This window comes from Echeneis naucrates, chromosome 10 (genome assembly GCF_900963305.1).
Source record: "Echeneis naucrates chromosome 10, fEcheNa1.1, whole genome shotgun sequence".
NCBI lineage: Eukaryota > Metazoa > Chordata > Actinopteri > Carangiformes > Echeneidae > Echeneis > Echeneis naucrates.
Window position 1 is genome coordinate 7,303,888 of NC_042520.1, and position 24,314 is coordinate 7,328,201.

The window sequence follows — 24,314 nt, forward strand, 5'->3', positions numbered from 1 at the left end:
ACATGGAAGTGTCTGATATTTCTCTTGATTTGTGAATTTTCTTCCAACCCATCAGTGACATGAGTGACAAGTGTCTTTTGATATGTAATTTACCTTCACTACCACACTGGACTGTAAGTTGTAAAGGAGTATAGTATGAGGTATGAGATATTACTTTACAGTGAAAGGTAGAATTTTCCCTTCGTCACTTGTGAGTTGGAGCTGAACTTAAACGCCTCCAGTAGGTGTCGCTGTCTGCGGGCTGCGCAGCTCGCTCCTCGGCCCCCTATTGGATAAAACCGCCTGCGTCACTTCCTTCTTTCTCTTCGACCACTGCCATAGTCGGGAAAGGACTGTGGACAAAATGGTAAATACAAAATCTTTAAACATCCGCGTCACCAGCCCAGATAAACACGCAGAATAGCTCCAGGAGTTGAATAAACATCTCAGTGGAGCTGTATAAATGTGAATGCGTGTTTGGGGTGAGGTTTATGCGTGTGATAAAACAGCTAATCGATGCTAGCAGCTAGCTTCCGTGACGTGCGACGCATGTTGGGTTAAATGTTACTCTGGAAATGGATTGCAGACCGGGTTGGCATGAGTTGTAGTTAATGTGTCCGCTTGACATTAATGGAGATTTACGTTTTGTGTTTTTAAGTCGTCCCACAAGACCTTCAGGATCAAGCGCTTCCTCGCTAAGAAGCAGAAACAGAACAGGCCGATTCCTCAGTGGATCAGAATGAAGACTGGCAACAAGATCAGGTGAGTTCACAAAATGTGTGTTTCGTTGTTTTTCCCCACAGACAATATAAAGAAGCACGGACAGCAAGCTGCAGCCCCACAACAGTGTGTCGACTCCTCGCTTAGCAGAACTTACATTGCCAGGAAGGCTCTGTTGTCAGCTCCTTTACAAGCACTTTACGTGATGTGTAATTAACTTAATCCAAACCAGCTATGTTAAATTCCTACCATAAATAAAGCTGCACAATATAGGCAGAAAAAGTTTGTTGGCAGACATTGCCTTATCAAACATGTTCTGTGAGGTAAATAAGGTGCTCAGCTAGATTGTACAACTTTAACTTAACTTTCACCATGCTATGACCTAGTGCACACCTGCTGTATTGCACTGCAATAGATTAGCTTGTGAGATCTAATAACCATTACTGTATTTACTGGCAATTGCCTTGGAAGAGAGATTTCAGCAGGATGTTTTAAATGCATTCAAGAGGCTGTAGAGGATGCAGAGCTTAAGCTTTCAACCTTAAAGCTTGTTATCCATCCTAATGGTTTTAAAAGTTACACTTTACTGCTGAACTGTATACATTGAATTTAAGAACAAAGATGTATGACTTGGTGACTAATGTAGGAAGTGTGTTTTGTATAAAGCAGGTCTGCAATTGCAGCACTTCATTGCAGTAGAGTGCTGTCATTAACCCTGCTGAGAGCATCTTTCTGTTATGGAGCTCTTATTCCTGCTCACTCTAGGTGAACAGGATGCTCTGTAGCTGAACATTGCACAATTAGCTCAAACTGACCTGTCCACTAAATTGCTTTGCTGAAGAATTTCCCTCAGTGTGTGTGAGTGAATACAGTAGTCTGGAGTTGTTCTCGTAATTGCTGCAGTCATGAAGTGACAATGAAAAGTCAATGTACTTCTCTATAAGTCTTTATTTACCTACAAGTAGATTTATGAAATTTTTTCATCAAAGAAATGAACTTGATTGTTGCAGTGCCTTCTTCTTACAGAGTGACTAGTCTGGCATGTGTTGTGGCCTCTGAAACTAGAGCAAAACAAAATTTGCATGGTTTCAACTGAACCCAGCATTAATTTTACTATTCCTTGGCTGAATGTGTTGGGGGTTTTAATACTACTCAGTCTTCATCGTCACTCAGCTGTTTCCGTGCTGATTTTATTTATTTTTTTCCCCATGGCTTTGGTATTTTTACTATTTACTTAACTTTTCAGCCTTGGTCTCAATCAACAGACATTTGCATGTATCTGCCATGTCAGAATAAATTGGTTGAGTCACACACACACAGATTGTGTCATTAGAGCTGTCAGTTTCATTGTGTGAAGGGATTTTTCTTAATGAAAATCTAATTGTTCTTTTCTGACCCCCCCCCCTATTGTTTAATTTTAGGTACAACTCTAAGAGAAGGCACTGGAGGAGGACCAAGCTCGGCCTGTAAACATTGGGATCCCTGTGTCCTCATCTTCCAACATCTGCCAGGACCTCCAGCAGCTGGGCCTGACTTCATTGACGGAGCCATGTTATGTCATGTTTGATAATAAAAGATCTGTGATCAAACTTGGAAAAACATTTTCTGGTCTCTTTGGCCCAGTAGGTGGATAACTTGTCAATTTACATGTCATTTCCTGTGGCAAATAAATCATTGAATGGGAGCTGAAGTGCTGAAAAAGCACTACAAAAAGTACTGCCGCTCAAGAAGGCTGATGTAGCAAGACAGTGTGTTTACCGAACACATCAGCAACTATTATTTAATCTGACTGATGAAACTGGAGCCACAGCTGCTCAAAGAATTCAGTTCATATTCATTTTGTATTGAGTTTGGGGTCAGTGCGGTTTCCCTTTAAATACCAAAAGTGTTTGTTTTATGTGATATTTCCAGAAAAGCAAGTTGTGAATTATCTGTGTGCTGTAGTGCAACGATTTCCAAACTGACGTCTTATTAGTAACAGTTTCCATATGGATATGAGTTATGAGCTTTTCTTAGTTTTATACAAGTATGTGACAAAACAAACACTCTTTACATATTAAGTTACATCTATAGTACACCACTTCAATGCAGAGAAGTGTCAGTCTGCTTTCTGGTTGGATTTGGCAGAAAAGGGCTATTGTGCATTGTAGGAAAACTTGATTTTTAGATCGTGGAAAAAAAAATACTTTAAGGCTTGTGACAGACTGAAGTAGGAAGCAAAAAATTGGCCCCCTCTCGGCCCAAGTTTAAAACTACAAGAAAAGCCAATTTAAAAACAAACAGGACGCATCGCTTGTCTCAGCTTTTGTTCCTGAGAAATGAAAGTGGAGACAGCAGCTTTGTGAAAGAGCCAAATCTCCAGCTGCTGCTCCTGTTAGTCCGGTCAAAGGAGTTCACCTCAGCCGCCTGTCCAACATCCACCTCATCACAGGCGCTCAGGTGGATCGCTGCAGAGTCGCAGCTGCTGCTGCTGCTGTTGTTGTTGGTGTTTCTGTTGACATTTTGCGGACTGTGCTCATCGTCCCAGGCCCCCAGCAGCTCCCTCATCTCCGGGGGGGCGTCCGGCCTGAGGTACTGCCAGGCTCTCTTGCCGTTGTAGTCCATGGCGTCGGTGTTGGCTCCGAAAGCCCCGACCAGCAGCTTGACGATCATGTAATGTCCGTGCATGCAGGCGACGTGCAGCGGCGTGAGGCCGCCGCTGCCCCGCAGGTTCACGTTCACCGGGATCCCCGCGGCGTCGGAGAAGCGCAGCAGCCTGAGCAGCGTGTCGTCCTCCCCCCGTTTGGCCAGCCAGTGCAGGGCCGAGTACCCGCTGATGAAATCCCTCCTGGATAACAGATAGGGGTCCGCGGAGATAAACTCCAGGATGGTCTCGTAGCTCCCCTCCACCGCAGACAGCATCCAGGCGTGCTCCATCGGGTACAGAGCCCAGTCCGCGTCCTGCTCGGAGGACGTGCGGGCGGTGTGAGAGGACAGCACGCTGCCAAACCCGCTGGATGTGTTACTGAGGAGCAGCTCTTTGAGGTATTTCTTTCTCATAGCGGGTGTGAGCGACCCTCTGTCCGGAGCGGCGCCGTCACAGACTTCTTGCTGCCTCTGCAGCCTCGACCTCCGCTGGACGGCGCTGGGCATGACCTGCATGCCAAGCCTCCAGAGCGGCTCCACAACGGCGCCCTGTGTCGCCGCTCCGCCGCCGTGGGCGTCCGCATCACTGACGGCTGCCTCAGATCCAGCATCGTCCGATCCCCCGCCGGACATGCTGCTTGGCTCTGAGCGCGACGAGTCCGAAGCTACTTCCTTTTACTGAGACAACACCCCGAAGTTATCAGTGTCAAACTATAGTCTGGGAACAGCTTCCCCCTTCTCCGCTGGATTCACACCCTGCACCGACGGGAGATAAGTTTATTTATAAAAAAAAAAATAATAATAATAAATACGGTAACTGCTTTATTTCTGCTGACCCCCCCAAAAAATAAAGCGTTTTAAGAGTGCTATGAGCAGATAAAGGAAGTTCCTCATTTTGCTTTCAAGTGACGAAGTAACTGTGTCTCCCTGATTTAAGCCTCTTAAATTCTATAATAACAGCTGTTCATACCCGCTCACCTGCTTCAGGCTGCCATGTTACTCACCTGCTCTGTGGCCAAGCCTCATTCCGTCTCGCCTGGAGAAGCACACAAATTCCTACTTAACCAACTGATTAGCGATTCAGTCCCTGCAAACAAGCCTGATCAGGATTATAAAAGTTACTTAAAGATTTATTCCAAATAACGAGAGGCAGCCTCAAGCAGAGACTCTTCTTTAACATGAAGAACTGAAACAAAGTTCAGTCTAATCTCAGGCAAAACCAATGACGAGATTCCTCACATGTGACCACTGATGGACTTTGGGGGGGGCAGGAAGTAGTACACTTGATCTTGCCCCTTTTTACAGCTTGTCAAACAAACATACACTAGCAGAGCTATAAACCAGATCCATACAGAAAGTGGACAACAGGGAATCGATAAAACTATTTTATTTCAGTGAAAATTAAATGTAGTCAAATTTTAAAAACAAAACTGTGCATTAACATTCAGTCAGTAACTGGCTCTGGAGGAAGTTCAATAATCTGTTCAAGAGTTTGAAGAAAAGCATCCAGCTCCAAGCAGTAATCTGGAAGAGACAGTGACGTTAATGATACAGTAGGTTTATGATAACTGTAGTTAATGATAATGACCAACCTGTGCACCATATGAAGACATTGTTTTCCTTAATGTGGCTTTTATTTTGTAAATTCATTCATTCCTATCAGGTTATCATAATCAGTCTTGGCCATTTTCCCAGTTTTGAGAAACAATGCTTGGACTTTCGTGACATTGCAGAGTTACTTGAATTTATCTTTAATAACCAGGACAGTGTGGAAACTAGCTGCTCCTAGGTTAAACAGTACAATTCAGCTCCTGTACACTGACAATGCAGCAGTAAGCTTTAAAATGAGGCAGTTTTAAATCAATAAGAATGGCTTTGTGGTAAAACTATATTTTAATCATTTCAATTGATGTAAAACTTTAACTTCTAAAAATTTCTTTTGTGGACTATAAAAAGTCACCATGTTCCATAAATTAATCAATACCTGAAGCTTTTGGCATTTTTACAGGTGACAGCTCTGGGAGAGGATCCAATTTTTCCAGGTCTTCCTCACATGCGTGTGGTGTTTTTGGGAAACAGGCCAGTCCAGGCAGAGCCATGCCACTGATGCAAACCAAATCTTCAGGTATGCTGTATTTTTCAAAATCTGGAAGGAAAAGCGCAACAGTACCAGTAACAGTTTTATGCAAGGGTTCAATGGTGAATGTTGTTGGATCCCTCATTCTGTTAAGTTACTGGCTGCATCCTGGCCTCATCTCCCAACAAGCTGAGACCAGGATGCAGCCAGTAAGTTACCTTCTCTGGGACACCAACATCATGGGTAAAAATATGACTTTTGGGTAAACTGAGGCCGAGTTACCTAGTGGGTTATAAGGGATGAACTTCTCAATTTCTGGATATTCCTCCACTTTGCAGTGAGCAGTATGTTTAGTTTGAGTTTCCTGTGGAAGAAACATTGCATTAGCACATTTAAAAAAAAAAAAAAAAAAAAAAAAGTAAAGAGCAATTTTTTATTTATTTATTTTTATTCCTTTTACTACATCTTTTGCAATGAAAATTCAATTATAAGATTAGAGACTATTACAGCCTGAGGATTTAAGGGTTCTGTCCTCTGGAGTTGGACTTTTCTTCCACCCTCTGCTGTGGTGACAGCAGAGGGTGGGATTATTTTGTTGATGGTGCCAAAAGCCTTACGACCAGACAGCAAAGGGGTGGTTGGTGTTTTGGCAATCATGGGAGATTTCAAGATTCTCTCTGGTGGATGAAAAAGAACAGCATAAACATGCAATAATACTAGACTAAAATTAGTGCCAGACAACAGTGACATTTTCATACCTGGGGCAGACTGAAGTCGCTGTCGCAGCTTCAGCGAAGGTACACGGAGATTTTCTGGCTCGGCAAAGATTATGTTGGCCATCGTATCTGTAAACACATGATTCCGTGATGAAACAGGTTGCAAAGAGGCCTTATGTTTTATTTCAAACTCATTAGTTCATGGACTAAGTTGCAGACCCACTTTAAAACAGAAAACACAGGGCTTTATTCACATAATGAGGGGGAAAGTACCCATACATGTGAATTGTCAACTATATTCAGTCGAAGTTATATCTGCCATGATTGCTGGTAGCAGGCCTGTATTTGGTTATTATCTCACTTCCAACATTCAAAATCTGTGAGAAAAAGACATAATAATAATAATAATAATAATAATAATAATAATAATAATAAAAAAAATCGCTAACTTTAGCAGTTAGCTTCAGCAAACTTTATCCTGATTTGTCCTGTAACATCAGTGTGCTAAAGGAAAACAGTTTCAAATACGGCTAGTTTGAATTGTTTTGTTTTGACCTGGCAGCAGCTAAAACACGTCTGACTTTAGCATCCAACATAACTTTATAACTAGGCAGCAGCATATTTTTAAAGATATCTTAAAAAGCCTGCCTCAGCCACGATCGACCCGATGTCATAGAAGAATACATTAGATTTAATCTGAACCTACTTTATGTCAGTTTAACTCGATTAGCTAAACCATCAGTTAGCTAGTTAACGCTAACCGCACAGGCTTTTAGCGGCTCAATAAAACCTTTGGCACGGAGTAAATGTGTTGAGAAACACAACATCAACGTTGATACTACACTGATAACTTTACCGTAGCCGTGTTTACCTCCGTCGGTTGTCAGTTGTTGCTGGTTGCTGGTTCCGGTACCGGATGGTTGTTTGGAGATGAGCTACCGCGGCTCCTTTTTAAATTCACTGCCTTCGTCCTATTGGCCTCTGAGACTCTCCGATGGGCGTTTCACAAACAGGATCCGTGTTGTAAATATGATTAGGTTATATTTAATCATCAGAAATAATCAGAAAATCAAAAGCAACTGAATAATAAACATACGGAAATTTTTCGTCATGCAGTGTTATTGTCCATTAAAGCCGTTCAATTTTGAACAAAACTTTATTGACAAAACAAACTTAACAGATGTACAGTCTCAACGGTATTGTAAAATTAGGTGTTTAATGGCACTAGAGAAAGACAGGAAGAAATGAAAGTGTAAGTGTACAAAGGGACAGTAATTTAGCAGAAGTTTAAAGACATATCAAATTCACATTAGCAGATGTACCCAGCCATTCAAGATGGAACAAACAACAACAACAACAACAACAAAAACTACAAACAAAACATATATGTAAACAAACACACACACACGTCTTCCCATGTGAGGAACATTAATAAAATACTTCAAGAATGAAGTAAATTTTGGTGGAATTTGGGCATAATTTGATTTGTAATGAGAGGAAAGGAATGTTGGAAAGTCAAAATGACAGATCCAATGTAATCCCGTAGTGTACCAGTTCATTTTGACTCTATGCATGGAATCCCCCCTAATGTGTGTTTCCTGTTAAATTGGCCATAGTTGAAAAATTTAAACAAAACATTTAATACCCCAGATTTTGTTTAAGCCTTAACGTACAGCTTTCACATGTTAACTGTGGTTTAATTTTCACTGTGATATTTTTGGAAGCGATAGATCAATATTTTTGAGAAGATATGTAGATGTATGTTGCAAGATGTATATTTAAAAAATTCCTGTGGGCAAATGAACAGCTGCTTATTTCATACAGTGTGATACCTTGTAGGGTTAAAGTTACGTATACAGTCATTACTGTGCATGCAGTGGATAAAGGCCAGTGGAAATGCCCATGGGAAGGATTGTGCTGGTCTGGATAGGTAAAATTTGTTGAAAGAGCCTGTGACAGACAGTTGATGTTCCTGCTGCCGCTGGGAGATAATTGTAAATTAGAACAATGTTGATTATTTCATTGGCCATTTATCAGTTTAAAATTTATAATAGATTACAACATTACAACATGAGAATAACAGTGCATAGAACCAGGTCCAGTCGCTCTCAACACAATTCTCTTGGATAACATTAGCGAAAGGTCCCTTTGAGGTTTGCTATTCTTTCTTCCCTACTTTACATTCCACATACCATTTAATTTTCTATATACATTGAGTTCAATAGTTGTAGAGGGTTAACATGTGGCTGTAATTTTATCATTTTGGTATGAAAATGATTTCAGTGGCCACATTGTCACTTCTCCACCCAGGGCATATGATGTATATTAAGTGTATTTGTAGGCTATAGCATATTTGAATAAATAAGCTGTATATAAATTCATTGCCCTTTGCAATGTAGTCATGGTAATGAGGATAACAATTTGGGAAATATACAAGATAAATACATGCCACACAATAAAAGACAATGGAAAATGGTGCGTAAGGCCAAAGGAACAAGCTTAATTGTATAAATTAATTGAACGTGGGTGTGAAATGTGTGTGAGAAGGTACAGGAACCCAACTAACCAAAAGGAGCCTTTCAGGTTTTGCTTACTGCTGCTAAATAATCATTAGTTCATTGACTGCGGTTCACTGGCTTTGTCACAGGACGAAACCATTCGGGCAAACTTGTGGGGGGATCTCGGCGGGTAGTCTCATTAAACACGATCATTTCAAAATGTAAACGGGTAAGAATCTGCTGTGATTTCGATATCCATTTGTCTGCACTTGACAAATCTCCCATAACGGAAGGTGGTCAAAAATAATGAGGTTGATAGCAGGTAAAGTAGCCTGTTGAGCTGTGGTACATTCCTACGAGGTTTCCTTTGCTGAAGAGCAGCGGAGGGTTTGTCCTCCAGCTAACGGCCAGCGCCATGGCGTCTACTGAGATAGCAAGACAAGCGGTGAGTAGCCCGTCTAAAAGGAAAAAACAAAAATCTTTTTATCACGGCACTGCTGTCACTTTCATCGTATACCCCGTAAAACGATGCAGCAAATCTCAACACATGCTGAAAACGTATTTCCGTCGTGCCTTCAGGAAATGAGATTTAGCTGGTCGCCTCGCGCTTTTCCTGCCGTTACTCCGTCCAAAATGAGCCCAGATGTAGTCTGTGCTAGGCTGTACAAATCTGTTTTTATTCCAAATAAATAAATGGATAAAACATGAATAAAACAGCTGCATGTATGGTAAGGCCCAAGGCTGCCCGGTCGGAGCTCTCTGGTAATACACACTGTCATATTTTCATTAATGTCAGCTACCGCCTACGAGTCCCCCTTGTTGTTACCTTTGGTAGAAATAGTGTATCAAGCGAAGCTGTGTGTGTGTTTGTTCTTCCCTTTTGTGTTGAAATGAAATGTTTTAAACCTGTGTTGTAGCCTCTCACGTTACACGGTATCGTATTATTGAGCCGTCGTTAGGCCATTCATTCTCGACGCCCCCATTTCGGTGCATCTCCGGCGCAGCTCGTTTCCGTTATGTTGTTCCGTGTGAGTCCCGTTAACTTTGAGTCGGGCGTTGTCTGACGTGCACAGAAAACACAACCAGGACGGACTCCAGCTGCTTACGAGCGGCGAAGCCTGCAATTTGAAAAGCGTGTATAAAGTTAGCTCGGCTTTTGTTTTGGGCTAAGACAAAAAGAGGAAGCCGCTTCACTCGGAGAGAGAGCTCTGAATAGCAAGGTTTTTTTTTTTTTTTTGTTTGTTTTTTTTTTTTTGTTTTGTTTTTTTTGCAATTTGGAAGTCCCTCTGCGGCTCCTGAATGAAAACCCGCTTTTCAGGACACTTGGCTGCAAGTGTCTTGAAAAGCAGGATAGGTTTCAGGAATGTTGCACTTGCAGCTGAAGAGTATAAGCTGTTTGTCCAAGTAACATCACCCCCAGTTTTCCCAAATACACCCTCTCAGCTGTTTAAACCCAATTACAACTATCTAAATAATCCACAACTGTTCAGTACCATCAGCTTGTCCAGTTGTTTGGATTTTTTTTTTAAACTGACCCTCTAACGGAATGCATTTATCTAAAATCATTCACCACAGTGGAAAACAGCACTGTGTTATGTTAGGCCACATAATGGCTGGTTGGCTGAGGTTTAGTTGGTTGAGAGGTCTCGCTGTTGCCATATAATCTAAATTCTTTGCTTTCCTGCACCTCACAGTGTAGATGTAGGCTGCAGAAATGAGAATCGCAAAGATGGAGGTGCTCATTGCCAGCCACACGCCCCCACACGCCCCCACACACCTAACTACAGTGCCTTTACATGCTGGTGTTTTGTGTTACAATCCAGAGATAGACAGCACAAACAGCGTGCAGTCCATAAACATTTGTTTTAGATATGTTGTAGACATATGTTGGGTTTATTTTTTAGAGATCCAAGTTGATTTACAGTGTTGCTATTTGAAGAGCTATTGCTCTAATTTAGTAACTTGTGTCATTTCAAATAATCTAATTTCTCAAGAGAGTATTTCTGTTTTTCACTTATCTTGACATGAACAAGAACAACACGTGTCCTTATAAGTACATTGTGGTTTATAACTGTCTTGTCTGTGGAATGAAAGTTACAGCCCAGGAAACAGGAAGTGAGTTACAATGCACCTGAACTCAGACTAATGTGGTCAAATGTGGTGGAAATAGTCTAGTCTAGAATGTTATTTAGTTATTACCAACAAATACCAAGATGAAAATGTAAATCATGGGCCATAGAATGCCCTGTGCATTTTAAAGGTATCACAGCATGGTTTATTAACATGGTAGATATAATTCTCATAAGATAAGTGATTTAAAATATGTTATTTCTTTTGTTTTTAGGGTGAAGGTGCTCGTGCTGTCCCTCTGGCAGGTCATGTTGGCTTTGACAGCATGCCTGACCAGCTGGTCAACAAGTCAGTTAACCATGGCTTCTGCTTTAACATCCTCTGCGTTGGTGAGTCTAACATGCATAATAGGACCTTTCCTCTCTCTCCTCAGGCCAAATTATGACTGAATAAATCATGGTTGATCACAAGATGCAAAGCAGTTTCTTGCAACATTGCATTTTATAGATTCCTCAGCGCTAGTTGCTGTAATGAGTGTAATGCCCTCATACAGATATAAATAAACTCAAAAATACCTGCAGGCATTTATTTTATTTTCCTACGCTGCTACAAGAAACCGGATTTGTACATCTATTTCAACATCATTTTACACATGATATAAGCCACTGGCTAAATTTATTAGTCAGTGATGGATGTTTGCCTGAACATTTGATTATATATTGACACTTTGCTGATACTAGTGACAAGTCACGACTTCATTATGTACTACAATTATTACTCACATACACTCAGTGACAACTAATGCAATATATTTCAACAGTCATGCAATAAACAATAGCTTTTTGGAGGAGGCAATGTTGCCTTTCAGTACCAACTCTTTTAGAGAAGTATTGATTCAACTGTGGACTGTAGTTTCTGATGTGTTAAATCATACAGCATTATACTGACATGGTGCTATTGTCCCACAATAAGAAGGTTTTGGGTTCGGTTCCCAGGTCTGTGGCCTTTCTGTGGGGCGTTTGCATGTTCTCTCTGTGCTTTCGTGGGTTTCCTCCCATCATCCAAAGACGTGGATATTTAAATTAACTGGTGACTCTTACCAGGACTGGCGTCCTGTCCAGGGTGTACCCCGCCCTAAGCCAATGTGAGCTGGGATTGGCTCCAGCACCCCCATGACCCAGAAGCAGAAGAAGATAGATGAATGAATTAATGAATTATATTGAGATGTGTTTGTAATAGGGATGCCATGGAGAGGACATTTTTCCACACCAGTGTTACAGATTACACAGGGTATTGTTGTGTGTGTAGTGTGCGTTCTCCCATAAACAGGACGTGCCATAATTTGTTTTGGTATAAAGAAATACGCACACATATATTCTCTATTTATAAGTTTTAGATAATTTAGACAATATTTACGGAGATTTCTCTGCTTATTACTAAGATATTGCTGGGTTTTTTTTGTTTTTTTTTTTTGTTTTTTTTTTTTTTTGTTTGTTTGTTTGTTTGTTTGTTTTCTCAAGACCTTTTCCACCATTTCTGTGAAATTTATTTGGAGCACTAGTAGCATTAACACATCTTTGTTTACATACTTTAATTGTAGGAAATTATTAGTGTCTGCTTCTACTGGCAGGGTTTTCACCCTCTTCCTGGGGGTCTGCTGCGTTGAAAAGACTGACATTTATTTCAGTTTTTTGGGAATTTCAGAAGGTTTTTCTATAAATGTCAGACATTGTATTCCAGTCATTTGGAGTCATAATGGGCCTAGAGCCACTCCATATAAGATACCAAATTGCCCTAAAGCGTGAAAGACATCTCCATAATGACTTAAACTGATCTTATAAACAGAAAATATCACCCTTGCTGGGTTTTTTTTTTTTTTTTTTGTATTTTGGAGAAGAGATTGGAAACGCAGCAATATAGCTGACAAAAATGGCATAATATGCTGAGAGTGTAGGTCAGGCACTGATGAGTAGAAATAGCTCTTCTTACAGAGAGAGCTGTGTATCGCAGTCATCTGACAACGAATTGATGTCAGAATACATGCTATTTTTGTGCAAGTAAACATTTGTTTGAAACAACACGTTTTTCTGAGGTATCTTCAGAGTGTAATACTGAAACACCTCAATTAAACACAACTGTAGTTTTTATTTTTGAGTTTAATTGAGTTAATAGTTTTTCAGAAAAAAACATCAGCAAGCAGACAAAATGGTTTACAAGCATGCAGGTTAAACTGATATACATTTCTGTTTAAGTGGAGATGAAAAAGAGAGCTGTGTGTGAAGGAAACCACTTCCCTATTTTTAATTATGTAAATGAAAAGAGCAGTAATATGATGAATTTTCTCTGTGACATCTAGGGGAGACGGGCCTTGGCAAGTCAACCCTGATGGACACATTGTTCAACACCAAGTTTGAGGGGGAACCCACCCAACACAACCAGCCAGGAGTCACACTCAAATCCAACACGTATGAGCTCCAGGAGAGTAATGTGCGTCTCAAACTTACTGTTGTCAACACCGTGGGCTTTGGGGACCAGATCAATAAGGAAGACAGGTAAAGCAGTCAGTACAACTGTCAAATCTGTGTAACAGGGCAAGGTTTCATCTCTATTATTGGATTTCTTTTGTCATTGTGAGCGGTCTTTCAGCTCACAGAGCATGTCAGGAACACAGAGTTTCTGGGGAACTCTGTGAGAGAAACCTCCTTAGAGCTGAACCTAATTCAATCCTGACTCTACAAAGCTACCTTGAGGCTATGGAATCAAGTCACCATCTAGAGTAGTTCATGGTATCAGGTCAACTTTAAAAACAAATCAGACATTTCATGTACTGTAGACTTCCCTTAGATTTTGTTACCAGGCTTGCTCTTGACAATATAATGGTTAACTCTTCTCCTGAGTTAAGCTTTGGGAGAGTATGATATCATGTGAACCATTTGTGAACTCTCTTTTGATTGGATTCCTGTGGTTCACACTCGACTTAGTATCAAATTGCTACATAAATGGAAACCTTTAAAGGGCAAAGAATATCTTCATCTAATCAGTGGAGCTACACTTCTGATAAACTAACCTAAGTGATAAGTTGTACAGGTAGAGCCTCTAAAAATAGAAACGGAAGAGCACACGTTCTAATGAAAATTAACATTGAATATTTTAAGCTTCTCTTCACTACTATATTGTCTTCTCTTCGCTGACAGCTACAAGTCCATTGTGGAATTTATTGATGCCCAGTTTGAAGCGTATCTACAGGAAGAATTGAAAATCAAGCGCACGCTACACAGTTACCACGACACTCGCATCCATGCATGCCTGTACTTTATTGCTCCCACTGGACACTCGCTCAAATCGCTGGATTTAGTGACCATGAAGAAACTGGATAGCAAGGTGAGATTAAATTTTCTTTATCAAACTATTATCATCTTCAAGGGGGCAATTTTATAACTTAAAGATGGCAATAAAATTTCTTCTAATCAGATGTGGAAGTGGTGACATGATCGAGTGAGATGACAGTTACATTGAATTCATGATATTTTCCATCAGTTCCTGGTTACTTCCACCTACTGTTTGGGTTTAGAAATGGCTCTTGTGATATGAAAGCATTGTATAGTTTATCCTCTGTCTTGCAGGATTTATGGATTTATCTACTATGGTGTTTGAATTGTTGTTTTTAGCATTAAGTGAGAAGGACATTTGGTCTGGAGCAGAATAAAATACAAGAAACACTGATATTCTTTCTGTAGCATGTTTGAGATCTAGAAGATAAATTCATTGGCACTGCGGTGTTGTATGCAACATTTGATCTATCCACTTCAGTAATTGGTCATAAACCTTTTACAGAACATCTGCACCCATGCATCTTGGCTCTGGTCTTGTTACTGTGTCAGTGTAGGTCAACTGTGAAATTCAGCCATCTCAGTGACTGCTGCCTCGGATTTTATAAGGTCTTCTTCATAGTAGCTGATTTGTATGGACATCCTGGCTTTTGTACAAAGAGCCAGCTCAGTGTTTGCCAGAGCAGCTGTGCCCTCCAGCAAGTGCTCACAAGAGCGTGATCCAGAGCAGAGCCTCCTCTGTTTACACATTCACCTAGGGAAGGCGTGCAAGCAATACAGTGAAATATTTTTGATCATATGACTCTCAGCATCCCATACCATTAATTAATTAGACCCACACATGGAAAACAAATAACCTGGGATTGTGAAACCGATTTGGCGTGCTCACTTTTTTCACACACCTCTCTGTATTGCTTTGTTTGTTTGGATCACATGGATAGAGTAAAGGTTGTTAAAATCATCTCATCAAGTCTTGAGTAGTAGTACACTAGTTGAGTAAGCACTTTAAGGGCAAGAGTAGGAGATGGAAGCCTGCCACACTCTTTGTTGTTGATACTATTTTTATCCCTGTGCCTAAGAATTTGTAATTGTCTGCAATACACAAAGGCCTAATTTATAGAGTTCCTAGAACAGAGGGCACTGGTTATTCAGCTTTTTGATCATGGACAAAATATGATTTGAAGTGTAAAAAGTGAAATAGTGAGAGTGATATTTTATTTTGCCTTTAAACCCCAAAGATGAGAATTATTTCAGTTGTAATTTTGGATCTTTTTAAAAATATATGAACTCCTTTCTAAATTTGGGCCAAAGACGATGAAATGAGAAAAAGTTACCTTTGAGAGATGGCTATGGGCCATTTTATATTTAGCTGCATGTCTGAAAGCACTTTGCTTTGTCATTGTGTCAGCCTATATTAAATCGTACTTTTTAACTTGCAGGTCAATATAATTCCAATAATTGCCAAGTCGGATGCCATCTCCAAGAGCGAGCTTGCCAAGTTCAAAATCAAAATCACCAGTGAGTTGGTCAGCAATGGAGTGCAGATTTATCAGTTCCCCACTGATGATGAGTCTGTGGCAGAGATCAACTCCACCATGAATGTAAGGCTCTCTACCTGTATTTACGTGCATTTATACAGAAGATGGTAGATCAGAGTTGGAAATGTAGGAAATACAGTGCTACACATTGTTCCCCTTTTTTAAGCTAAACCCTTATGTACTGTTTGCATGTCACACAGAATCAGGACATGCATCGTCTGTTTCTGTTCAAGCTGTCATGAAGCTTCCCCTCATGGGGAGGAGTGTGTCTTAAGTAGCACAATCAGCTAGCTCACTCTGTAGGAAGCCTGCAGTGTGGGAACAGGCCTGTGTCAACAGATGGATGAACTAAAGTTGATTTAGCTTTTCATGTCATCTTAACTCTCCCTTGCTGATTGTGTTAGACTGTTGCCCCTATGTCTTGTAATGTCTGACCTCTTCATACAATTTCCTGTCAGAGCTCTTTTTTTTTTTTTTTGAGTGTAAATTATAAAATTGCAGCAACACTTTTGTTTGTTGGGAACACAGGAGAGACTTTGAGGTAAACCTGCCTAGGTGTCCATGTTTCAGATTTGGTGCAATACTGATATTGATTTTCTTTTTGCTTCAGAGTCATTTGCCATTTGCTGTTGTGGGGAGCACAGAGGAAGTAAAGATTGGAAACAAGATGGTGAAGGCCCGGCAGTACCCTTGGGGGACAGTGCAGGGTAAGCTTGGGCCACAACCTGTGCAGGAAATGAGAGTGCTCCCTCTTGTCAGAGCTGCTGCAGCTACTCCCTCCCATCATATTTCTCCTTCGCTACATCAGCTGCTGCACACTCGTTGATAACCAGTTATATAATCTCATTTTACTAGAGCCCCCCCACCAGCAGATCTGAGTGAGCTCTATGCTTATGCAGCCTTAGTGACCTCCTTAATAAATCCATACTGTAAGTAGAAAGCAGTCACAGTTAGGTCCTAGGAGGAACTGAAATATGTAGGAATGACATAAGTTTTACTGATTTGCTCTTAAAGTATTTCATACATTTTCAAGTTCACACTAGTCAGCTTTCAAGTGTATGGTGTAATTATTTAGTGTGTAAGTGTGTGTGGGTTGGTTTCTATCCAGCATTTATAGATCTTAAATGCAGTAAAGTCATCAGGATGTGGACATCATTAGGTTGGTTTTGTATTGGGTTTGCTTTATTTTCCTCCCTGAAAGGGCTTGTTTACTGACTAACAGATGCTATTGTATTTGATACAGTGAAATTGTGCGTCAAATGTAATGCCCCCAAGGTTGAAGAGGTGACTTGCATTTGTTTTTGATTCATTGGTGTTTTCACCCACTTCCAGCAATCTCTGTCATAAAAATGTAGCCCTTTACATATCATTCCACAAAGCATTGCTATGCTATGCTGTTTACTCATTGTAGATATGAACACCCTTAAACAATTACAGAGCTCATTATTGGCACTTTCACCTCATAGTCGTTATACTTCATTACATACCTATTGTATAATGTCTCTGGGTGTAGTCTTTATCTGACACTGGCTCTGTTAACCACACACTGACTCTGTGCATACATGTGTACTCACATGATGTCACATGGTCCGTGGGAGTGTGGTGTTCAGTCGAGTAGCAAAATCAATAGAGAAGCCCCAGGACTTAAGCACTACTCTGTTTTGTACTGGCACTGCTGGTATGACTGGGCCTATGAATTCTTCTATATTGGGTGAAATTAACAGTTTTCATTTGTCAATCACAGTTGAAAATGAAAATCACTGTGACTTCGTCAAACTGCGAGAAATGCTGATAAGAGTCAACATGGAGGACCTGCGAGAGCAAACTCACACACGCCATTATGAGCTCTACCGCCGCTGCAAACTGGAGGAGATGGGCTTTAAAGACACAGATCCTGACAGCAAGCCTTTCAGGTTGACTTGGGTCTTAACTTATCTTCATGCCTCATACCTACATCTGCTTATTTCTGCCCCTCCCCCAGATGTTTGTATTTTTATTTATTTATTTTTTTTCCACTTGCATTATTAATTGAGACTTGGGAGCTATCAACTGTTTGAGTTTAGGTTTTTCTCATGTGTGGTCAGTGTAGTCTCTCCTGCTCATTTTTATCCCTTTCCTTTCCCAGTTTGCAAGAGACATATGAAGCTAAGAGGAATGAGTTCATGGGTGAGCTGCAGAAGAAAGAAGAAGAAATGAGGCAAATGTTTGTCCAAAGAGTCAAAGAGAAGGAGGCTGAGCTCAAAGAAGCAGAAAAAGAGGTATAATTATTTCACTTGGAACTTCCCTAAACCTGAAATACAATGCTTACAGTTGTTTGAGATTTCTGTTCCTGTTTATTAGCACAAATGTACGTTTCTTCTGTCACTGCCATGCAGCTACATGAGAAATTTGATCGGCTGAAGAAGCTCCACCAGGACGAAAAAAAGAAACTGGAGGAGAAGAAAAAGTCCCTGGATGATGAGCTCAACACGTTCAAACAGAAAAAGACTGCAGCAGAGCTGTTGCAGAACCAAGCTCAGCAGGCAGGGGGCTCCACCACACTCAAGAGGGACAAAGAGAGGAAAAAGTAAGTATTGTTCTCTTGCCCCCGTCTTTTTAGCCTTATTCCCCAGGTGACCATGGCGGTATGTGGGTTGGAAAAGTTAGGTTTACACAAAATCGTGTTACCTAACAAACATTCCACGATTTGCCGAATTAAACTGTGGGGTCTGTTCAGAGAATGGCCTTCAAGATTTCATAATTAAGTTCACATTAAGCACATTAACATTCAATTGTAGATAAACTTTCAAATCCATGGATTGTATGCCATTCTTTAGTCCCTGCTAGCAGTGAAGATAAGTGCAGTATGTCTTTTCCAGAACACAGTTGGTAATTGTTTCAGTAGCATCGTGGAACCCCATCAGTTTTAGTAACTTAAATGGCCAGGTGCTGTGTCTCAGTTTCTTAGTATTTTTTACATTAATTCTGTGTTTCCTTCTGACTATGTAAATAGTTTTTATTGAAACTTTGACTGTACACGAGGCCGTGTGTGCAGTCAGATGTATTCAAGTATAGTTGCAGTGGGCTGCATATGTTGTTTGGTCCCTTCATGTTGGTAATGAACTCCTGGTTGTGTGTTTAAGCTGATGTCACTCCGTGCCTGTTAGAAAAGGAAGAAGACACTTGCACTGAGAAGGTTGTTTTTGCTTTATTTTCTTTCCCCTTGTTAATTTATTTTCTTCACAGCCACTTCTTCTCTCTATGAGCTCTGCCTGAAAAAGCGTCCTTCCAAAAGGGGCATATGTGACATTTGAGCTTTGTCTATGGGTCATTGGTTGAAATTGATGAGTTCTTGCACTTAAAATGTTAACTGAAAAATAATTATGTTCATGTGTATTTAACCTTCTGTGTTTTTGTCAGCCCCCAGGAGGCACAGATAGTGATTAATGCTTGCATAGATGTGAATCTGTAATATGAGTGCATGTGTCACCTATGTTGCATCCATAATGTTTTCCAGTTAACTCCTCCTGCACTTGATGCATGCTGCATGAGGCACCTTTTCTGGTAAGACTCCCTCCTTGAGTTACACCATCACAAAAAAGAAAAAACCATTTTAAGTATAAGTGAAGTCACATGAATTGGTTGGATATGTGAATTTTTTTTAAATTCAAGCCAGCAATAACATAATTATTTCAAATACTGAGTATAAAGCTAAAAAAATCTTTATTGGACTGGGAAAAGGACACATTATCCCTGTTACTCCTTAGAGCATCTTATCCAGTATGTGGATATTCTTGATTTTAGAGTTGAAGTGATTAGTTGATCAAAGGAAATTGAATTGGCAGCAAATTTGATTATTTGTTAAAATTATTTCAAATGTTATCCAAATTTATATGCATTTAATTTGCCCATTCGTTTTGTTTAAATATGGTAGTGCCTGAGCAATGTGTGCAGCCTCATCGGCAACATCTGCATCTATCCTGTCACTGGCAGTGTTTATTGTCCTTGTGCCAACCTCTAAATCAACCACTTAAATGTATTACTGCACAACATTTTTATGTACTTCCCCATCCGCCTCCCTAAATCCACAACAGTCTCCTTTTTGTGGCTCTTCCAAGTCCTTCCCAGCCCATCCTTGGTCTCACACAATGAGCCATTCAAGGCTGAACTGGGACTAACGGGTCACACCAGAGGACAAACAGCCTCAGGGCCAGTATCTGTTTATAGACATGACATGTTTAGTTGATCCAATGGCCGTATGACGACCCCCCTCTGCCGCCGCTCCCTCTTGAGTTGATACAAAAGCAAAATCCACCGAGGGGGAGATGTTATTGAGGCTCCACCACTGGGGAGGGTCAAAGTGAAGGAAGACATCTGTCTCACAATCTGTAAACTCTTCAAACAGCTCAAGTCTGTTAATAACAGATCAAAACAAGCTGCTGTGTGATGATACTGAGACACGAAAAAGACAATCGGGTTCGTTGTTTAAGGGTGAGGGGCCAGAAAATAATTCAAAAACGGAGATGGTTATACTTGAACTCTCACCTCTGTAAATTTGCACCCATTGAGCTGCCTTGAAAGCATGATTTCCTCTGCATACCATCTGTTGTCACTAATGTTGATGTGATGTCACCCATGTGAAACGGTGTGTGTCGTGATGATGTTTTAACTCAAAGGACAGCAATAACAGCCCTTCTCTCTCATTTCCAGCTTAGGACCCCTGTAGAAAAAGTGCTCCCTTGTGGCCGTCCTGCTGTGAATGAGTTTCCACCCCATCATCCTTTTACCGTACCCCCCCCCCACCCCCCACCCCACCCCAAACCACCACCCTCACCCAACCCCCTCATAATTCAACCCTCCATGTGCCCCTCCCCCCTGTTCTGTGGAAGATGCTGGGCATTGCTGTCAGTTTTACATCACTTGTTTTTGCTGAATGAAACTTGTATGTAATTGGGTTTGTACAAGCGATTATTCAGTTTGTCTTTTCAGACAAATTTACCAAAAAAATGCATTCCATATTTGTCTTATATTCATTGCATGATTGAGTGAGCTTTTTTTTTATATATATATATTAACATACATGACTACTGTTGTGATGGGCAAAAAATGTATTGAGTCTAAAGAGAAACAAGCATCAGACACTGGGACATGAGTGTTGTCCTGATGTGGTCAGAGACCTGCCATAGAGCACAATGGAGTTTATTGTCTGTTAATATAAACTCAATATTAATATAAAGAGTTAATATAAACTCCGGTGGCCTCGGATAGCTGCATACCTTGAGACTACAAACCACATCAATATCAGCATTTGTTTGAGTTAGTCATTAGTAAATGATTGGTCAGTGGCTCAAGGTTGAGCTCATTTGGTAATGGTGAAAAACTCAAAGATTTTATTCCTGGTTGAATTGGCGACGCCAGTGATTTCTGTGCTCCAGTCGTTATGTCCATGCAAGTTTTGGTCTAGCAGAAAAAAGGACACAGAGATCTATTTTGCTATTTATGCCCATTTGCTGATGTTGTTTTAATTTAGCCTGACAGATGAGCAAATGTGAGCCTAATCTCTTTGCCACTTCTCCCATACCTCATTCATTGTCATGTTTTATATGCTTATTGTACTCGCTTTCACATTTGCACTTTTTTTTTTACACAAAATTGCAATGTTTTTTTAAGTATGTAATAATGTTGTCAGTGCAATTGTAACTCTCCTTTTTTATCTTACTTATTATGAAGGCACACTTGAGTCATTGATCATGATGTCCGTTGTCCTGCAGGGATCCATTTTTTGTATCAGTGTTACACAAAAAAAAAAGACTTCAAAAGAAAATAAAGGCCAATTTTTCACAAAATGTTACAACTGTGGCCATAATCATTGTCTATGAGAAATATTGCTGTAAATTGGGTTTAATTTGTTTAAGGAATCCCACAGGGCATACAGGGTAGGTAGATAATGAATGTAAATTTTGTTTATTTTCCTCTTACACTTGTTCGGGTCCTGACGGGTTTGGTTGACATATCAAACTGTTTAGTTGTTCTCAATCCTATGGACATCTGCAGGTATGTTTTTCTTTTTGCTCATCCTGCCTTTTCACCACCTTGAGGTTCAAGGTTGCTCTTACTGTATTGTGGAAGAGAGACTTGTCTTGAAGTCATCTGCATTAAAAACACGTTCCAATTGCATTGAGGGTCAAAGTACATCTAGTGTAGAGCTGTTCCTTCGTCCTAACGCTCAGCTCATCAGTCTGTGTGGTTTCACTTTTCTTTGCAGTAATCCCTGGCTCTGCACTGAGTAGGTCCTCAACTCTCAAGCTTTGCTAAGGGACCAGCCTTTGTGGGTACTGAGTACCAGAGACTTTGAAGACTCCATCCATCAGGGTTTCTTAAAAATTACCAGCTCTGTGATATGAGTTAATGTGTGCCCATGTTTCACTGCTGATCTAACCTCACCTTGAGCTTGTGCGTGGTGTTTTTTTTTTTTTTTTTTTTGAGTCATGACTAACATCCTTTTTCCTCTTAAATTGAGATTGAGCTGATATGTACACTTGTTCATATATTGTTACATTTGGAAAACACATTTACATTTTAGATGGGCCACAATCAAGAAGGCAATCATAAGAGTTAAAGCACAATTTTCAATGTTTGTTCACTTTTTTAAATTTTATGCAGTTTTCTCAGTGGGCACAATGTCCATTCATTGTTCATGCTTGATGTGTATTTGAACGACTGTAGAATATTCGGGATTTCACGATCTGGGTTTTATTTGTGATTTCCTCTCTGACATCACTGTGCTTGATATATGAAATGCACTTCTAAATCTTTGACTCCAGCCCTGAATTTTTTTATTGCTGTGACTGCTTTGCACTCTTCTCTAACTGCTGGCTTTCTTTCTCTTTGTCTCTTCAGCTTCTTTTAATCTGTCTTGACCACCTGAAGAGGGGATTGCAGCTTCAGCAAGAACTAAGCACCCTTTACCTCTTCCTCTTTCTCTTCCTGTCTTAAACCTTTCTTTTATATTTTCCCACCATTGCATCTACTTTTGTTGAATATGGCCTTATGTGGACTCGCATGGTATTTCTGACCACTTAATGAAGCTCTAAACCAGGTTGGCAGGTTGGGAACCGGGCACAGTTTAAATCTGCTATCATGTCTTAATGTATATAAATCGACTCTTAAAGTTGATAGAAGTCATTAATGGGGGTTCACACTTTTCCATGGCTCATAGGTTGACATCATTATTTGATCTTTACTTGAAATAGAATTGCAATGACCTGCACTATGCACTCATCTTTTCAATCGGACTCTTAATACAAAGCGCACATTAGAATAAAAGGCTACTAAAATGTTAAGGCTTGCTGCTTAACAGTAATTCATCCATGACAGAAGCACTGAATTCACTGTGTGTAATGTGTTATGAAATGTACTATAATGAGTAGATGTACTGCTTTTTTTTTTTTTTAATAAATCTAGTCGGTAATAAAATCTCCAGCTTTCAGGTTTTCTGAAAATAAAAATCAAACAATTAAATTAGTCATCATGCAAAAGCCAAAGCAATATTTTACTTAGCACTTCATTTTATGGTGCCCATGTTTACATGTCACTGTTGAATACCATGGAGGTCCCATGTCATGGCCTTTTATTACGCACTCTGCTTTAATATTCACAAACCTATACTATATTTTGCATGCATCTTTTCATTTCATTGCTGCTGTGACCTTTGACCTGCTTGATTTTACCCCCTAATGACTCAATTTTGCAGTCAATTTCAACTTAATTGCTGTTTTCTTCGAAATGGTGCATATTATTCATGTATATTTGCTCTGCCCTATGATCTCAGCTCTCATTCTGCCAAATATTAGAATAAGATGGAGTTGAACTGAATCCCAGATAGGAGTATTCAAAAATACTCATGCATTTATATAATTTATAAGGATATATTTTGTGTATTGAAGTGGAGACTTGTTGTTTATTACCTTTTGATCTTTGGACGTGACTCTGAGTGTAAAGTAACATTTTTGGTGTCAGAAAATGCCATACATTTTTCTAATCAGTCATCACCTCTTGTAGTCAAAATATCTCCCACACTACAAAGTATTCAGTATCTTTAGTTTGATTCCATTGATGTACATTTTCAATAAAAAAATGTGATCCAAACTCGCTAAGCTTTTCTCTTTCATTCAAGTTGACTTAAGGTCATTTTGACATTATTTTTGAGGGGAATAGGAGGCAGCAGCACTGCTGCTCATATGGACAGTGAAACACAAACTCATCTTAGTGACCAGTCATTTAACTATATCTAAATGTGGTTTATAATTTATGTGGCTATAACACAGCACTATCTGATGATAGAATAATTCTGCAGCATGACACCAACACCAAACCCAAAGCCAGAGTCCAAAACAGTTATTGTCAGGGGTAAGAATAACAGAGTCCTTCCTACAGAAGCTCCGAACAACATAGTTGCCATAAAACTGTAAATGTGCCGAGAAAAGTTGGTGGTGTTTGAAAACTCCCTTCACTCCTCTTGTTATTTGGTTGACTTATAAATTTAAAAAATATATATATTTGAATGCATCCTCACTTTACTCAATACCTAAAATAAAGTTTTATTCTGCTCTTAAATAAAACCCCATGAGAAATGGAAGTAAACACTCATTCGATGCAACAAATAGTTACTGTTGTAACTTTGCACTGCCCCTTCGTTTTAATTCCTTCTGATATTCTGACTTTATTCATTTCTTCGTTTGTTTGTTTGTTCGCATCGTCCACTTCCTGCGCTGCGAGGCGAA

The 24,314-nt window shown here is 40.0% G+C and overlaps 4 protein-coding genes and 1 non-coding gene across 11 annotated transcripts; 3 read left to right on the forward strand and 2 right to left on the reverse strand.

Annotated features, from left to right (window-relative positions):
• The first annotated feature begins 277 nt into the window (after window positions 1-277).
• Window positions 278-2,300, forward strand: rpl39 (ribosomal protein L39). The gene is made up of 3 exons (XM_029512473.1): window positions 278-346; window positions 638-741; window positions 2,121-2,300. Exons 1-3 carry the CDS (start codon window positions 344-346, stop codon window positions 2,167-2,169), a joined length of 156 nt encoding a protein of 51 aa, XP_029368333.1. The 5' UTR covers window positions 278-343; the 3' UTR covers window positions 2,170-2,300.
• Window positions 1,362-1,493, forward strand: LOC115050499 (small nucleolar RNA SNORA69). Its single transcript, XR_003841202.1, has one exon. It is a non-coding gene; the product is annotated as a small nucleolar RNA SNORA69 (small nucleolar RNA).
• sowahd (sosondowah ankyrin repeat domain family d) lies at window positions 1,651-4,662 on the reverse strand. The gene is made up of 2 exons (XM_029512469.1): window positions 4,329-4,662; window positions 1,651-4,080 (listed from the first exon to the last, which is right to left on the reverse strand). The coding sequence occupies exon 2, from the start codon at window positions 3,955-3,957 to the stop codon at window positions 2,998-3,000; it is 960 nt and encodes a 319-aa protein (XP_029368329.1). The 5' UTR covers window positions 3,958-4,080; window positions 4,329-4,662; the 3' UTR covers window positions 1,651-2,997.
• Window positions 3,062-23,679, forward strand: septin6 (septin 6). Of its 6 annotated transcripts, XR_003841152.1 has the most exons (12): window positions 9,031-9,060; window positions 10,960-11,074; window positions 13,042-13,237; window positions 13,880-14,066; window positions 15,454-15,615; window positions 16,163-16,259; window positions 17,297-17,465; window positions 17,678-17,810; window positions 17,928-18,118; window positions 18,675-18,727; window positions 19,049-19,095; window positions 20,242-21,382. XR_003841152.1 is itself a non-coding variant. In XM_029512467.1 (11 exons), the coding sequence occupies exons 1-10, from the start codon at window positions 9,031-9,033 to the stop codon at window positions 18,676-18,678; spliced, it is 1,284 nt and encodes a 427-aa protein (XP_029368327.1). In that variant the 3' UTR covers window positions 18,679-18,727; window positions 21,797-23,679. The 6 variants fall into 6 exon arrangements, 5 of the variants coding, with proteins under 5 accessions (XP_029368328.1, XP_029368327.1, XP_029368326.1 ...); XM_029512467.1 differs by lacking the exons at window positions 19,049-19,095; window positions 20,242-21,382 and adding an exon at window positions 21,797-23,679; XM_029512466.1 differs by lacking the exon at window positions 19,049-19,095.
• On the reverse strand, window positions 4,697-7,355 carry pttg1 (PTTG1 regulator of sister chromatid separation, securin). 2 transcript variants are annotated; one of them, XM_029512471.1, is made up of 6 exons: window positions 6,974-7,355; window positions 6,160-6,246; window positions 5,909-6,078; window positions 5,684-5,765; window positions 5,309-5,470; window positions 4,697-4,848 (listed from the first exon to the last, which is right to left on the reverse strand). In XM_029512471.1, the coding sequence occupies exons 2-6, from the start codon at window positions 6,239-6,241 to the stop codon at window positions 4,769-4,771; spliced, it is 576 nt and encodes a 191-aa protein (XP_029368331.1). In that variant the 5' UTR covers window positions 6,242-6,246; window positions 6,974-7,355; the 3' UTR covers window positions 4,697-4,768. The 2 variants fall into 2 exon arrangements, with proteins under 2 accessions (XP_029368331.1, XP_029368330.1); XM_029512470.1 differs by having other exon boundaries at window positions 6,989-7,354.
• Window positions 23,680-24,314: the final 635 nt, after the last annotated feature.

Coding starts and splice junctions, on each gene's coding strand:
- septin6 (XM_029512463.1), top strand. CDS start 9,031: ATGGCGTCTACTGAGATAGCAAGACAAGCG. Junction 16,260..17,296: donor CCCTTGGGGGACAGTGCAGG/GTAAGCTTGGGC, acceptor TGTCAATCACAG/TTGAAAATGAAAATCACTGT. Junction 18,119..21,796: donor AGGGACAAAGAGAGGAAAAA/GTAAGTATTGTT, acceptor TTTTCTTTGCAG/TAATCCCTGGCTCTGCACTG.
- pttg1 (XM_029512471.1), bottom strand. CDS start 6,241: ATGGCCAACATAATCTTTGCCGAGCCAGAAAATCTCCGTGTACCTTCG. Junction 5,766..5,908: donor AACCCTTAAATCCTCAGGCT/GTAATAGTCTCT, acceptor TTTCTTCCACAG/GAAACTCAAACTAAACATAC. Junction 4,849..5,308: donor AAAAATGCCAAAAGCTTCAG/GTATTGATTAAT, acceptor TGTCTCTTCCAG/ATTACTGCTTGGAGCTGGAT.
- rpl39 (XM_029512473.1), top strand. Junction 742..2,120: donor AAGACTGGCAACAAGATCAG/GTGAGTTCACAA, acceptor GTTTAATTTTAG/GTACAACTCTAAGAGAAGGC.
- sowahd (XM_029512469.1), bottom strand. CDS start 3,957: ATGTCCGGCGGGGGATCGGACGATGCTGGATCTGAGGCAGCCGTCAGT.